The 14356-nt window shown below is 46.2% G+C and overlaps 1 protein-coding gene across 3 annotated transcripts in view; it reads left to right on the forward strand.

Moving 5' to 3' along the window:
* AP3B2 (adaptor related protein complex 3 subunit beta 2) overlaps window positions 1-14356 on the forward strand; it is a 198906-nt gene that overhangs the window by 100075 nt on the left and 84475 nt on the right. For all 3 annotated transcript variants that reach the window (XM_063926333.1, XM_063926332.1, XM_063926331.1), the window contains exons 9-10: window positions 1579-1676; window positions 9419-9473. In XM_063926333.1, coding sequence (XP_063782403.1) covers window positions 1579-1676; window positions 9419-9473 — 153 coding nt within the window. The remainder of the gene's footprint in view (window positions 1-1578; window positions 1677-9418; window positions 9474-14356) is intronic.

A 14356-nucleotide genomic window follows, 5' to 3' on the forward strand; every position in this document is an offset into this window, starting at 1 on the left:
ATCCAAATATTTGGTTGTGTGATAATTGTTTTTATAATTTAAGGATTCCTTCCACCAATGGAAGTGCTTTATTTTCAATGTCATCTTCCACATGTCATGTGTTTGGGATCCTATATTCTGCCTGTCGGGTGCCTGGAACTTAATAAATGTATCATTCTCATAGCCCCTACACACTATGCAATATAATTTACGATTTGAATGAAATTGTTTGTTTCTGAATGATATTGTATAATGTGTACGCAGCATCCGACGTACGATGCGCGCTCCCGCAGGTGGCATGCGACGTCGTACATCGGACTGCATGCAGTCTTGATGAGGTGATATTGTGTGGTTTTGTACTCCAGTCATGACTTTGTTTCTAGACATCGTTTGACATCGTTTGTAGTGTGTATACATGATCCGATATGATATCTTATACAATATCATACGATATTGTATCGTATGGGATCGCGTAATGTGTACATAACAGCGTGATGACCAGCAGCGGCTGCTGCCCCTGGGCTGTGGCGCCTTCCAAAGTGTGCAGGGGATAGCTGGCCTGCACATATGAACATACATGTGAAGTTGTATGTAACATATATGTTGGCTTCCATACCCAGGGATCCGCAGCCGCCGCACACATGGAAAACAGGAACATACTGCTCAGTCTGTCTATCATCAATAAGCCCGCCCCCAGACTCCCACTGGCTGGTTTCACAGGAGTCTAGGGGTGGACTTATTGATGATAGACAGGCTAAGCAGTGTGTGCCTGTCTTCTTTGCGTGTGGTGGCTGCCGAGTTCCGATCCCCGGGTAAGGAAGCCAGCACATATGTTACATACAACTTAACATGTATGTTCATATGTGCTGGCCAGCTCCTCCCTGCACACTTTGGACGGCGCTGCAGCCCAGGGGCAGCCGCTGCTGGTGATGACCTACACTAACTGTCAGACGTTTTGGAACCCCCATCCCCCCCTATTTTTCCAGTTTTCATTGATATTTATACAGTTTAATGTTTCTGTATACTCTGAAATGAAAGTATAGAACACAAACAATTAGAAGTCATAGAATCATTTTGTTTAACACCATTTTATGCCACATTGTGCAGATGTAACCGCTGAACACACCTGTGGCATTCTATGTTCTTTGGAAATTAAAGTTCTGTAGTAACCCTTTTGGTTCAGGGTGGCAGTCACTATGTGCAAGTTGCTGACTCGAGATCCAGCAAAACATCTAAAGACCGTCATGCTTTTTCCTCCATGTTTGACAGTGGGTGCCACATGAGTTTCTTAACTCATTTAAAAGGACAGTGCTTTAAATAACAAAACATGGGGTGTTTATGCTATTAAAAGCAATGCCCTTTTACATTTTAGACTTAAACAAGATGGGAAGTCAGACACACTGTTTACATCATTTTTTCATTTTTTTGCTAAACAAAACTTTAATAATCTGCAGCAGTTTACTCAGGTTATTCACTGGACTTGAATTGCTTAAATGTAAATGTTGAAAGGTTTGCCCTGGTAGTGTATACAGAGGGTTGTGGGGGGGCGGGGAGAAGAAAAAGATATGTCTGCTGTAACATTCGTCAATCTCTCCACAGGTAGTTATGGCGGTGGCACAATTATATTTTCACCTGGCACCAAAAGCAGAAGTTGGGGTTATAGCAAAGGCTTTGGTTCGGTTGCTACGCAGTCACAGGTAGTGAAACGGCCATCTGAATATTGTGTGTGTGTGTGTGTGTGTGTGTGTGTGTGTGTGTGTGTGTGTGTGTGTGTGTGACACAATGCTGATAAATGTTTTCCTACTGTGCATTCGCCTAATTTGTTAAAATGTTGCTGTGCACATGCCCCGTGGTGTGTACATAGAGTGGCAGTACTGATTGAGACGTACAGTGTCCTGGAAAGGTGGTTACTGGGAGGTGGCTATTCAGTCGCATGAAGATGGTCCCTCTTATGGGCATATTATGGGACTATCGTGGGTGCGCCGCTGAATTGATTGCAATCTCAGATGCTCACATTGGAAGCCATGCTCTGCCAGAAAATCTGCACCTAGCATGGGGCTGGTGTAAGTTTTATAGATGCACCAAGTGGTATTTCAGGGGGTCATTCGGATCTGATTTGCTGCCGTGCGTTTTCGCACAGCAGGTGATCAGGTAGTAACTGCGCATGCACCGCAATGCGCATGCGAATCGGACAACAACAAAAGGGCATCGCCGGTCAGCGACGGGATGGTTCGAAAATTCTAATCGCATGGGCGTTCACAAGGTGATTGACAGGAAGAGGCCGTTAGTGGGTGGTAACCGACCGTTTTCTTGGAGTGTCAGGAGAAACACAGGTGTGTCCAAGCGTTTTCACAGAGGGTGTGTGACGTCAGCTCTGGCTCGATCAGCCTTTTCTGATCACACTGTAGAAGTCCTGGGCTGCGCAGAGACTGCACAAAGTGAATTTTCGCAGCTCGGCGTACACATAGCATCGCACACTTTCACTGCGAATATACACTCCCCCTGGAGGCGGGGACTGTCTGAACGCAGGACAGCAAAAAACACAGCCCAGCGATCAGGTCTGAATTACCCCCTCAGTATCTAAAGATGCTGAAAGAGGGTGTCATTGTAAATTAGGGGCTGGGCTGTACACCGGGGAAGGGCTTGTAGCGGTATTAGCATAAAGTCACACACGCAAGCCAGGAAAAGACACACACACGGATGCTTCAGCATGTGACTCAGAATCAGGTCCACCCACATATATAACAATTTAGTTACCTGACTAATTGATCTACATTATTGTATAGTTTAAATAAGTGAAATAACAGGTAGGCCTGCAGTTAATGCTGCATTCGCGGGAGATATTGTAGTTAGTACAGAGGGATTGTCATTGTAAGCTCCAGCCCCGATCAGCCTGTTCTCATCGCACTGGGGAAGTAAGTCCTGGGTTGCGCACAGGCTGCACAAAGTCCCTCCGTCCAAACGCCTAATCCCGTCTGCGTTTTTCCGGACACTGCTGTAAAACGGTCAGTTGCCACCACAAACGGCCTCTTCCTGTCAATCACCTTGCAAATACCCGTGCGTTTGGCTTTATTGCACCATCCCGTCACTAGGCACCGATGTCTGGTGCTGTTTTATGCAACGCACCAGCGCATTGCGTCTCACACGCATGCGCAGTACAGCTCTGAACGCACGCTGTGCGAAATTGTACAGCAGCAATCAGATCTGAATTACCCCCATAGTGAGACTTCTGTTTCAGATGGAGCTTTTGTACCCAGCATGTAGCTTGTGCAAGTCCAGTGGGCGGTGCGACCAAGGCTAAAATGAAAAAATACGCGATCAGACAGCAAAATATTGTAATTTGTATCTTAGTTCATAGACTGCATCGGGCAAACATAAATTTGACACAACTGCGTCCGACTCAGACTCACTCCTCTCATGTGTGGACACTAAAAACAGCTCAAGGCTAATTGAATCCACTCCTAAGATACAAATTATGTCCAACTCAGTACAGGGGACCAATTTATTGCTGTTTTCCGAAACGCAATCATAAATGTAGATTATAGACTTATGGGGGGAGATTCAAATGTTTGAAAAGTCAGTTGGGAGTCTGTTTTTTCCTATCTAATAGACAGGTAAAAACAGACACCCAACCGACTTTTCAAACATTTGAATCTCCGCCATGGACTTGCATTTGAGGTGGTAGTGACACATAGCTGTACAAGTTATAGCATGCGTCATGTGACAATCAGTGGCGGCTGCAGTAGCACTGACTACTTTGTGTGGGGGGGGGGGGCCGCGCTAAGCACTTCTACACATGCATGTGTAGATGTATGTAATATGTGCTGGCAGTGTATCTTGGATCGGCAGCAGCGATGTATACCACAGCCGCCATGCAGAACCCTGGACTCGGAGAGTCTGCGAGCGGGCTTAGGAGAGGGAATCCTAATGCTGAGTCCTGGGTTCTGTACGGCGACTGCCGATCCCAGGCACATACCAGCACATATATTACATACATATACACATGTATGTTTATATATTCTTAGCGTTCCCCCCCTGCATAAGGTTGTCGTCGCTGTAGCCCAGGATCTGCAGTCGTCTCTCGTGATTGTTTTCTTACTCTCTCCATGTTTATTAAGATCCACATTTATAATGCTCTGTATCTTTCTTATGATGCTGTTTGTGCTCTCTAAATAGTATAGTTTCTCTGACGTCCTAGTGGATGCTGGGAACTCCGTAAGGACCATGGGGAATAGACTGGGCACTCTAAAAGAAAGATTAGGTACTATCTGGTGTGCACTGGCTCCTCCCTCTATGCCCCTCCTCCAGACCTCAGTTAGAATCTGTGCCCGGCCAGAGCTGGGTGCTCCTAGTGGGATCTCCTGAGCTTGCTAGAAAAGAAAGTATTTGTTAGGTTTTTTATTTTCAGTGAGATCTGCTGGCAACAGACTCACTGCTACGTGGGACTGAGGGGAGAGAAGCAAACCTACCTGCTTGCAGCTAGCTTGTGCTTCTTAGGCTACTGGACACCATTAGCTCCGGAGGGTTCGAACACAGGGCCTGACCTCGATCGTCCGTTCCCGGAGCCGCGCCGCCGTCCCCCTTGCAGAGCCAGAAGACAGAAGAGAAGCGATGAAATCGGCGGCAGAAGACTCCTGTCTTCATTAAGGTAGCGCACAGCACCGCAGCTGTGCGCCATTGCTCCCACAGCACACCACACACTACGGTCACTGTAGGGTGCAGGGCGCTGGGGGGGGGGCGCCCTGGGCAGCAATTATAATACCTTTTGGCACTTAAAATACACATAATACAGTCTGAAAACTGTATATGTGTAAAAAAAACCACCATTAAGTTACATAAAACGCGGGACAGAAGCCCGCCGCTGAGGGGGCGGGGCCTTCTTCCTCAGCACACCAGCGCCATTTTCCCTTCACTGCTCCGCTGGAAGCAGCTCCCCAGGCTCTCCCCTGCAGTATCCTGATACAAGAAGGGTAAAAAAGAGGGGGGGGGGGGGGCAAGTAAATTTAGGCGCAAATAAGATATTTAAGCAGCTATTGGGTAAATCATTTTTTATAGTGTAAATCCCTGTGTTATATAGCGCTGTGGTGTGTGCTGGCATACTCTCTCTCTGTCTCCCCAAAGGACTTTGTGGGGTCCTGTCCTCAGTCTGAGCATTCCCTGTGTGTGTGCGGTGTGTCGGTACGGCTGTGTCGACATGTTTGATGAGGGTTACGTGGAGGCGGAGCAGGGGCAGATAAGTGTGGTGTCGCCCCCGACGGGGCCGACACCTGATTGGATGGATATGTGGAAGGTCTTAACCGACAGTGTCAACTCCTTACATAAAAGGTTCGATGATGCAGCAGCCTTGGGACAGCCGGGGGGGTCTTAGCCCGCGCCTGCCCAGGCGACTCAGAAGCCGCCAGGGGCTCATAAACGCCCGCTAGCTCAGATGGCAGACACAGATGTCGACACGGAGTCTGACTCCAGTGTAGATGAGGATGAGACAAATGTACAGTCTACAAAAGCCATCCGATGCATGAATACTGCAATGAAAGATGTATTGCACATTTCTGACATTAACCCGGTTACCACCAAGAGGGGTATTATGTTTGGGGAGAAAAAGCAGCCAGTGACTTTTCCCCCATCTGATGAATTAAATGAATTGTGTGAAGAAGCGTGGAGTTCCCCTGAAAAACTAGTGATTTCTAAGAGGTTACTGATGGCGTACCCTTTCCCGCCAACGGATAGGTTACGTTGGGAAACATCCCCTAGGGTGGACAAGGCGCTAACACGCTTATCTAAAAGGGTGGCACTCCCGTCTCAGGATACGGCCGCCCTAAAGGAGCCTGCGGATAGAAAGCAGGAAGTTATCCTGAAGTCTGTGTATACACACTCTGGTACTCTACTGAGACCTGCTATTGCTTCAGCCTGGATGTGTAGTGCTGCAGCAGCATGGACTGATTCCCTGTCAGACAACATTGATTCCCTCGACAGGGATACTGTTTTGCTAACCATCGAACATATAAAAGACGTCGTCTTATATATGCGGGATGCCCAGAGGGACATTTGCCTGCTGGCATCTAGAATTAATGCAATGTCCATTTCTGCCAGGAGAGTATTATGGTCTCGGCAGTGGTCAGGTGATGCTGATTCTAAAAAACACATGGAGGTTTTGCCTTATAAGGGTGAGGAATTGTTTGGGGACGGTCTCTCGGACCTCGTATCCACAGCAACTGCTGGGAAGTCGACTTTTTTACCTCAGGTTCCCTCACAGCCTAAGAAAGCACCGTATTATCAAGTGCAGTCCTTTCGGCCTCAGAAAGGCAAGCGGGTCAGAGGAGCATCCTTTCTGGCCAGAGGCAAGGGTAGAGGAAAGAAGCAGCACCAGGCAGCCAGTTCCCAGGAACAAAAATCCTCCCCTGCTTCCACTAAGTCCACCGCATGACGTTGGGGCTCCACATGCGGAGCCAAGTGCGGTCGGGGCGTGTCTCCGAAACTTCAGCAACCAGTGGGTTCGCTCACAGGTGGATCTCTGGGCTGTACAAATTGTATCTCAGGGATACAAACTGGAGTTCGAGGCGACTCCCCCTCGCCGTTACCTCAAATCAGCCTTGCCAGCTGCTCCCAGGGAAAGGGAGGTAGTACTGGCGGCAATTCACAAGCTGTACCTCCAGCAGGTGATAATCAAGGTCCCCCTCCTTCAACAGGGAAGGGGTTACTATTCCACAATGTTTGTGGTACCGAAACCGGACGGTTCGGTGAGACCCATTCTGAATTTAAAATCCTTGAACACTTATATAAAGAAGTTCAAGTTCAAAATGGAATCGCTCAGGGCGGTTATTGCAAGCCTGGAAGAGGGGGATTTTATGGTGTCGCTGGACATCAAGGATGCTTACTTGCATGTCCCCATTTACCCACCTCACCAGGAATACCTCAGGTTTGTGGTACAGGACTGTCATTACCAATTCCAGACGTTACCGTTTGGTCTCTCCACGGCACCGAGAATATTTACCAAGGTAATGGCCGAAATGATGATACTCCTTCGGAAGAAGGGAGTTATAATTATCCCGTACTTGGACGATCTCCTCATAAAGGCGAGGTCCAGAGAGCAGTTGTTGGTCAGCGTAGCACTCTCTCAGGAAGTGTTGCAACAGCACGGCTGGATTCTGAATATCCCAAAGTCGCAGCTGATTCCTGCAACGCGTCTGCTTTTCCTGGGCATGATTCTGGACACAGAACAGAAGAAGTTGTTTCTCCCGGTGGAGAAGGCCCAGGAATTGTCATCTCTGGTCAGGGACCTCCTGAAACCAAAACAGGTGTCGGTGCATCACTGCACGCGAGTCCTGGGAAAGATGGTGGCTTCTTACGAAGCAATTCCCTTCGGCAGGTTCCATGCAAGGATCTTTCAGTGGGATCTGTTGGACAAATGGTCCGGATCGCATCTTTAGATGCATCGGTTGATCACCCTGTCCCCGAGGGCCAGGGTGTCTCTGCTGTGGTGGCTGCAGAGTGCTCATCTTCTCGAGGGCCGCAGGTTCGGCATACAGGACTGGGTCCTGGTGACCACGGATGCAAGCCTCCGAGGATGGGGGGCAGTCACTCAGGGAAGAAACTTCCAAGGACAGTGGTCAAGTCTGGAGACTTCACTACACATAAATATACTGGAACTAAGGGCCATTTACAACGCCCTGAGTCAAGCAGAGCCCCTGCTTCAAAACCACCCAGTACTGATTCAGTCAGACAACATCACGGCGGTCGCCCATGTAAACCGCCAGGGCGGCACGAGAAGCAGGATGGCAATGGCAGAAGCCACAAGGATTCTTCGATGGGCGGAGAATCACGTGCTAGCACTGTCAGCAGTGTTCATTCCGGGAGTGGACAACTGGGAAGCAGACTTCCTCAGCAGGCACGACCTCCACCCGGGAGAGTGGGGACTTCATCAAGAAGTCTTCACACAGATTGTAAATCGCTGGGAACTGCCACGGGTGGACATGATGGCGTCCCGCCTCAACAAAAAGCTAAAAAAATATTGCGCCAGGTCAAGGGACCCTCAGGCGATAGCTGTGACACCGTGGGTGTACCAGTCGGTTTATGTGTTCCCTCCTCTTCCTCTCATACCCAAGGTACTGAGGATAGTAAGAAAGAGAGGAGTAAGAACTATACTCATCGTTCCGGATTGGCCAAGAAGAACTTGGTACCCAGAACTTCAAGAAATGATCTCAGAGGACCCATGGCCTCTGCCTCTCAGACAGGACCTGTTACAGCAGGGGCCCTGTCTGTTCCAAGACTTACCGCGGCTGCGTTTGACGGCATGGCGGTTGAACGCCGGATCCTAACGGAAAAGGGCATTCCAGATGAAGTGATTCCTACGCTGATAAAAGCTAGGAAGGATGTGACAGCAAAGCATTATCATATGGACAGGGCAGAATTGAGGACTCGTCCCCAATTTTTCCCAAAGGTGGTATCAGCGTTTCATTTGAACCAACCTATTGTGGTGCCTGCGGCTACTCGGGACTTGGAGGATTCCAAGTTGCTGGACGTAGTCCGGGCTTTGAAAATTTATGTTTCCAGGACGGCTGGAGTCAGGAAAACTGACTCGCTATTTATCCTGCATGCACCCAACAAGCAGTGTGCTCCTGCTTCAAAGCAAACTATTGCTCGCTGGATCTGTTGCACGATTTAGCTGGCACATTCTGCGGCTGGACTGCCGCATCCTAAATCAGTAAAAGCCCATTCCACAAGGAAGGAGGGCTCTTCTTGGGCGGCTGCCCGAGGGGTCTCGGCTTTACAGCTTTGCCGAGCTGCTACTTGGTCGGGTTCAAACACATTTGCTAAATTCTACAAGTTTGATACCCTGGCTGAGGAGGACCTTGAGTTTGCTCATTCGGTGCTGCAGAGTCATCCGCACTCTCCCGCCCGTTTGGGAGCTTTAGTATAATCCCCATGGTCCTTACGGAGTTCCCAGCATCCACTAGGACGTCAGAGAAAATAAGAATTTACTCACCGGTAATTCTATTTCTCGTAGTCCGTAGTGGATGCTGGGCGCCCGTCCCAAGTGCGGACTCTCTGCAATACATGTATATAGTTATTGCTTCACTAAAGGGTTATTGTTATGAGCCATCCGTAAAAGGAGGCTCAGTTGTTGTTCATACTGTTAACTGGGTATGGTTATCACAAGTGTACAGTGTGATTGGTGTGGCTGGTATGAGTCTTACCCTGGATTCCAAATCCTTTCCTTGTTGTGTCAGCTCTTCCGGGCACAGTTTCCCTAACTGAGGTCTGGAGGAGGGGCATAGAGGGAGGAGCCAGTGCACACCATATAGTACCTAATCTTTCTTTTAGAGTGCCCAGTCTCCTGCGGAGCCCGTCTATTCCCCATGGTCCTTACGGAGTTCCCAGCATCCACTACGGACTACGAGAAATATAATTACCGGTGAGTAAATTCTTATTTTTTTTCCAGTGAGGTCCAATACGTAGTCCTTCAGAATGTGGCAACAATGTCCATCAAGAGAAGGGTAAGTCCCATCCAGTGTACATTGTAAGTAATGCGTATATTGCTAGATGAACTAATTAAAGTATTTTTGCTATATATAGGTGTTATTTGCTCCATGTATTTAATTATAATAATTTTATTTATATAGCGCTCTTTCTACAACAGGACTCAAGGTACTTTATAGACATCAAAAACAATGCACATGATACAGAGGATTTGAGTAATACAGCAATACCGACATAAAAGAAAACCTTAAGCACACAGAAAGCATAATGCAGGATTGGTGTAGGTATTTTGGGTAATAACTTCCAAGGGTTGTGTATTCCACCCTCACAAGGTACCAAGTGTGGCAGCCATCTTGGGTACACAGCGTAGGATTACCCAGGGTGGAATAGTCTAGCCCTAGAAGAGATGATACAAAATGGGGGTGATTTCAGAGTCCTAACGTTCAGAGTAGGGTTCCAACAAAACCACCAGGTCCATGTATTTTTCATCCCATCCACAAGCGTACCAGATGAGGCAGCCATGTTGGGCGCACTACGAAGGTTACAATCTGGGAGGGGAGCCATACAAGGGCCCAGTACATATATGGGAAAACTGACACTTGTGTAGTAGTATGATGTACCCTGTATGTAGGGCGCAATGGCAGGGTGTGCAATCAGAGGAGGTAAACATTACAGGTAAAACACACGGTGGGGTGGAAGAGAAGAGAGAGAAAAAAAAGCAACAGGGGAAAAAAAAAAACAATTGCAAGTAACCAGTGGCAGAAGGAAAATTGGGATAATATTATTTTGATAAGATCATAGTACGGGTGGGTATGAGAATGTGGGGAGCGCATGCAATGGAGATGTCCCTGCTGAGCCTGGTCCTGGTGCTCTCCCCCCACAGTTCCCTGCTCACCTTGTGGGTTAGGCCCAGATGCAGACTTGATGTTCTCAGCCAGAGAGGTGGTAAGCCTGGTCCTGGAGTTCTTATGGTAGAGGTGAGGAGAGGCCACATAATGAGCCTGAGTTTTGTGGTTGTAACGCAGTCCTTCTGTTATCTTGTTGTTTGCCTTCTGTTTTCCTTCGGTTTAACACAGGTATAACACTGCAATTGATTTTATCTGACACTTTATAACTAGCCACTTCATATACTAGGCACTGCAGCGTCCTAAAGAACTTGTGTCCTGACCTATACTGAATAAATAAATCTACAAACACATGTTCATCCTGATTACAACCCCCTTCCCCACATAGCAACCCCTCACCTTCAGCAAAAGGTGTTACTCAATTCTAACAAATGTAAGGTCAGTAAACCACACTCTATCACTATAAGTTCCTTGCATAGTACAGTTATAAATCCATTTAGAACAACTTTCTAATGTTTTACCATGCAATGTAAGTTGGAATAGTCTGCAATATTGTTTACCTAGTAATACTTCAGTAAAAACAGTTGGAATAGTCTGCACTATTGTTTACCTAGTAATACTTCAGTAAAAACAGTTGGAATAGTCTTCAATATTATTTACCTAGTAATACTTCAGTAAAAACAGTTGGAATAGTCTGCACTATTGTTTACCTAGTAATACTTCAGTAAAAACAGTTGGAATAGTCTGCACTATTGTTTACCTAGTAATACTTCAGTAAACACTGTTGGAATAGTCTGCAATAACAGTTGCAGTAGTCTGTAATATTGTTTACCTGTTGATGAGAAGGGGAGAGGAGGAGTCAATTTGCAATCGATATCAGTTGAGGATGTAACTAATGACATTCAGGCATAACACTGCCATTGATTTTAGCTGCCACTTTATAACTAGCCACTTCATATACTAGGCACTGCAGCGTCCTGACCTATACTAATACATTAGTATTCTGATGATACCGTGGCAGCTTGTACAATGAAATAATGCACGGAACAGACATAAGGGTATTGAAGATCTTAAAACTGAAAAGAATACACTTTTAAAAAATTCTTATATTAATTCAGTGTTATTTTTGACTATTGTTTCTCAGGGAATGTTTGAGCCATACCTTAAAAGTTTCTACATCCGATCCACTGACCCAACCCAGACATCAAAAACAATGCACATGATACAGAGGATTTGAGTAATACAGCAATACCGACATAAAAGAAAACCTTAAGCACACAGAAAGCATAATGCAGGATTGGTGTAGGTATTTTGGGTAATAACTTCCAAGGGTTGTGTATTCCACCCTCACAAGGTACCAAGTGTGGCAGCCATCTTGGGTACACAGCGTAGGATTACCCAGGGTGGAATAGTCTAGCCCTAGAAGAGATGATACAAAATGGGGGTGATTTCAGAGTCCTAACGTTCAGAGTAGGGTTCCAACAAAACCACCAGGTCCATGTATTTTTCATCCCATCCACAAGCGTACCAGATGAGGCAGCCATGTTGGGCGCACTACGAAGGTTACAATCTGGGAGGGGAGCCATACAAGGGCCCAGTACATATATGGGAAAACTGACACTTGTGTAGTAGTATGATGTACCCTGTATGTAGGGCGCAATGGCAGGGTGTGCAATCAGAGGAGGTAAACATTACAGGTAAAACACACGGTGGGGTGGAAGAGAAGAGAGAGAAAAAAAAGCAACAGGGGAAAAAAAAAACAATTGCAAGTAACCAGTGGCAGAAGGAAAATTGGGATAATATTATTTTGATAAGATCATAGTACGGGTGGGTATGAGAATGTGGGGAGCGCATGCAATGGAGATGTCCCTGCTGAGCCTGGTCCTGGTGCTCTCCCCCCACAGTTCCCTGCTCACCTTGTGGGTTAGGCCCAGATGCAGACTTGATGTTCTCAGCCAGAGAGGTGGTAAGCCTGGTCCTGGAGTTCTTATGGTAGAGGTGAGGAGAGGCCACATAATGAGCCTGAGTTTTGTGGTTGTAACGCAGTCCTTCTGTTATCTTGTTGTTTGCCTTCTGTTTTCCTTCGGTTTAACACAGGTATAACACTGCAATTGATTTTATCTGACACTTTATAACTAGCCACTTCATATACTAGGCACTGCAGCGTCCTAAAGAACTTGTGTCCTGACCTATACTGAATAAATAAATCTACAAACACATGTTCATCCTGATTACAACCCCCTTCCCCACATAGCAACCCCTCACCTTCAGCAAAAGGTGTTACTCAATTCTAACAAATGTAAGGTCAGTAAACCACACTCTATCACTATAAGTTCCTTGCATAGTACAGTTATAAATCCATTTAGAACAACTTTCTAATGTTTTACCATGCAATGTAAGTTGGAATAGTCTGCAATATTGTTTACCTAGTAATACTTCAGTAAAAACAGTTGGAATAGTCTGCACTATTGTTTACCTAGTAATACTTCAGTAAAAACAGTTGGAATAGTCTTCAATATTATTTACCTAGTAATACTTCAGTAAAAACAGTTGGAATAGTCTGCACTATTGTTTACCTAGTAATACTTCAGTAAAAACAGTTGGAATAGTCTGCACTATTGTTTACCTAGTAATACTTCAGTAAACACTGTTGGAATAGTCTGCAATAACAGTTGCAGTAGTCTGTAATATTGTTTACCTGTTGATGAGAAGGGGAGAGGAGGAGTCAATTTGCAATCGATATCAGTTGAGGATGTAACTAATGACATTCAGGCATAACACTGCCATTGATTTTAGCTGCCACTTTATAACTAGCCACTTCATATACTAGGCACTGCAGCGTCCTGACCTATACTAATACATTAGTATTCTGATGATACCGTGGCAGCTTGTACAATGAAATAATGCACGGAACAGACATAAGGGTATTGAAGATCTTAAAACTGAAAAGAATACACTTTTAAAAAATTCTTATATTAATTCAGTGTTATTTTTGACTATTGTTTCTCAGGGAATGTTTGAGCCATACCTTAAAAGTTTCTACATCCGATCCACTGACCCAACCCAGACATCAAAAACAATGCACATGATACAGAGGATTTGAGTAATACAGCAATACCAACATAAAAGAAAACCTTAAGCACACAGAAAGCATAATGCATGATTGGTGTAGGTATTTTGGGTAATAACTTCCAAGGGTTGTGTATTCCACCCTCACAAGGTACCAAGTGCGGCAGCCATCTTGGGTACACAGCGTAGGATTACCCAGGGTGGAATAGTCTAGCCCTAGAAGAGATGATACAAAATGGGGGTGATTTCAGAGTCCTAACGTTCAGAGTAGGGTTCCAACAAAACCACCAGGTCCATGTATTTTTCATCCCATTCACAAGCGTACCAGATGAGGCAGCCATGTTGGGCGCACTACGAAGGTTACAATCTGGGAGGGGAGCCATACAAGGGCCCAGTACATATATGGGAAAACTGACACTTGTGTAGTAGTATGATGTACCCTGTATGTAGGGCGCAATGGCAGGGTGTGCAATCAGAGGAGGTAAACATTACAGGAAAAACACACGGTGGGGTGGAAGAGGAGAGAGAGAGAAAAAAACAACAGGGGAAAAAAAAAACAATTGCAAGTAACCAGTGGCAGAAGGAAAATTGGGATAATATTATTTTGATAAGATCATAGTACGGGTGGGTATGAGAATGTGGGGAGCGCATGCAATGGAGCTGTCCCTGCTGAGCCTGGTCCTGGTGCTCTCCCCCCACAGTTCCCTGCTCACCTTGTGGGTTAGGCCCAGATGCAGACTTGATGTTCTCAGCCAGAGAGGTGGTAAGCCTGGTCCTGGAGTTCTTATGGTAGAGGTGAGGAGAGGCCACATAATGAGCCTGAGTTTTGTGGTTGTAACGCAGTCCTTCTGTTATCTTGTTGTTTGCCTTCTGTTTTCCTTCGGTTTAACACAGGTATAACACTGCAATTGATTTTATCTGACACTTTATAACTAGCCACTTCATATACTAGGCACTGCAGCGTCCTAAAGAACTTGTGTCCTGAC

Source organism: Pseudophryne corroboree, chromosome 6, assembly GCF_028390025.1.
Source record: "Pseudophryne corroboree isolate aPseCor3 chromosome 6, aPseCor3.hap2, whole genome shotgun sequence".
NCBI classification, from domain to species: domain Eukaryota; kingdom Metazoa; phylum Chordata; class Amphibia; order Anura; family Myobatrachidae; genus Pseudophryne; species Pseudophryne corroboree.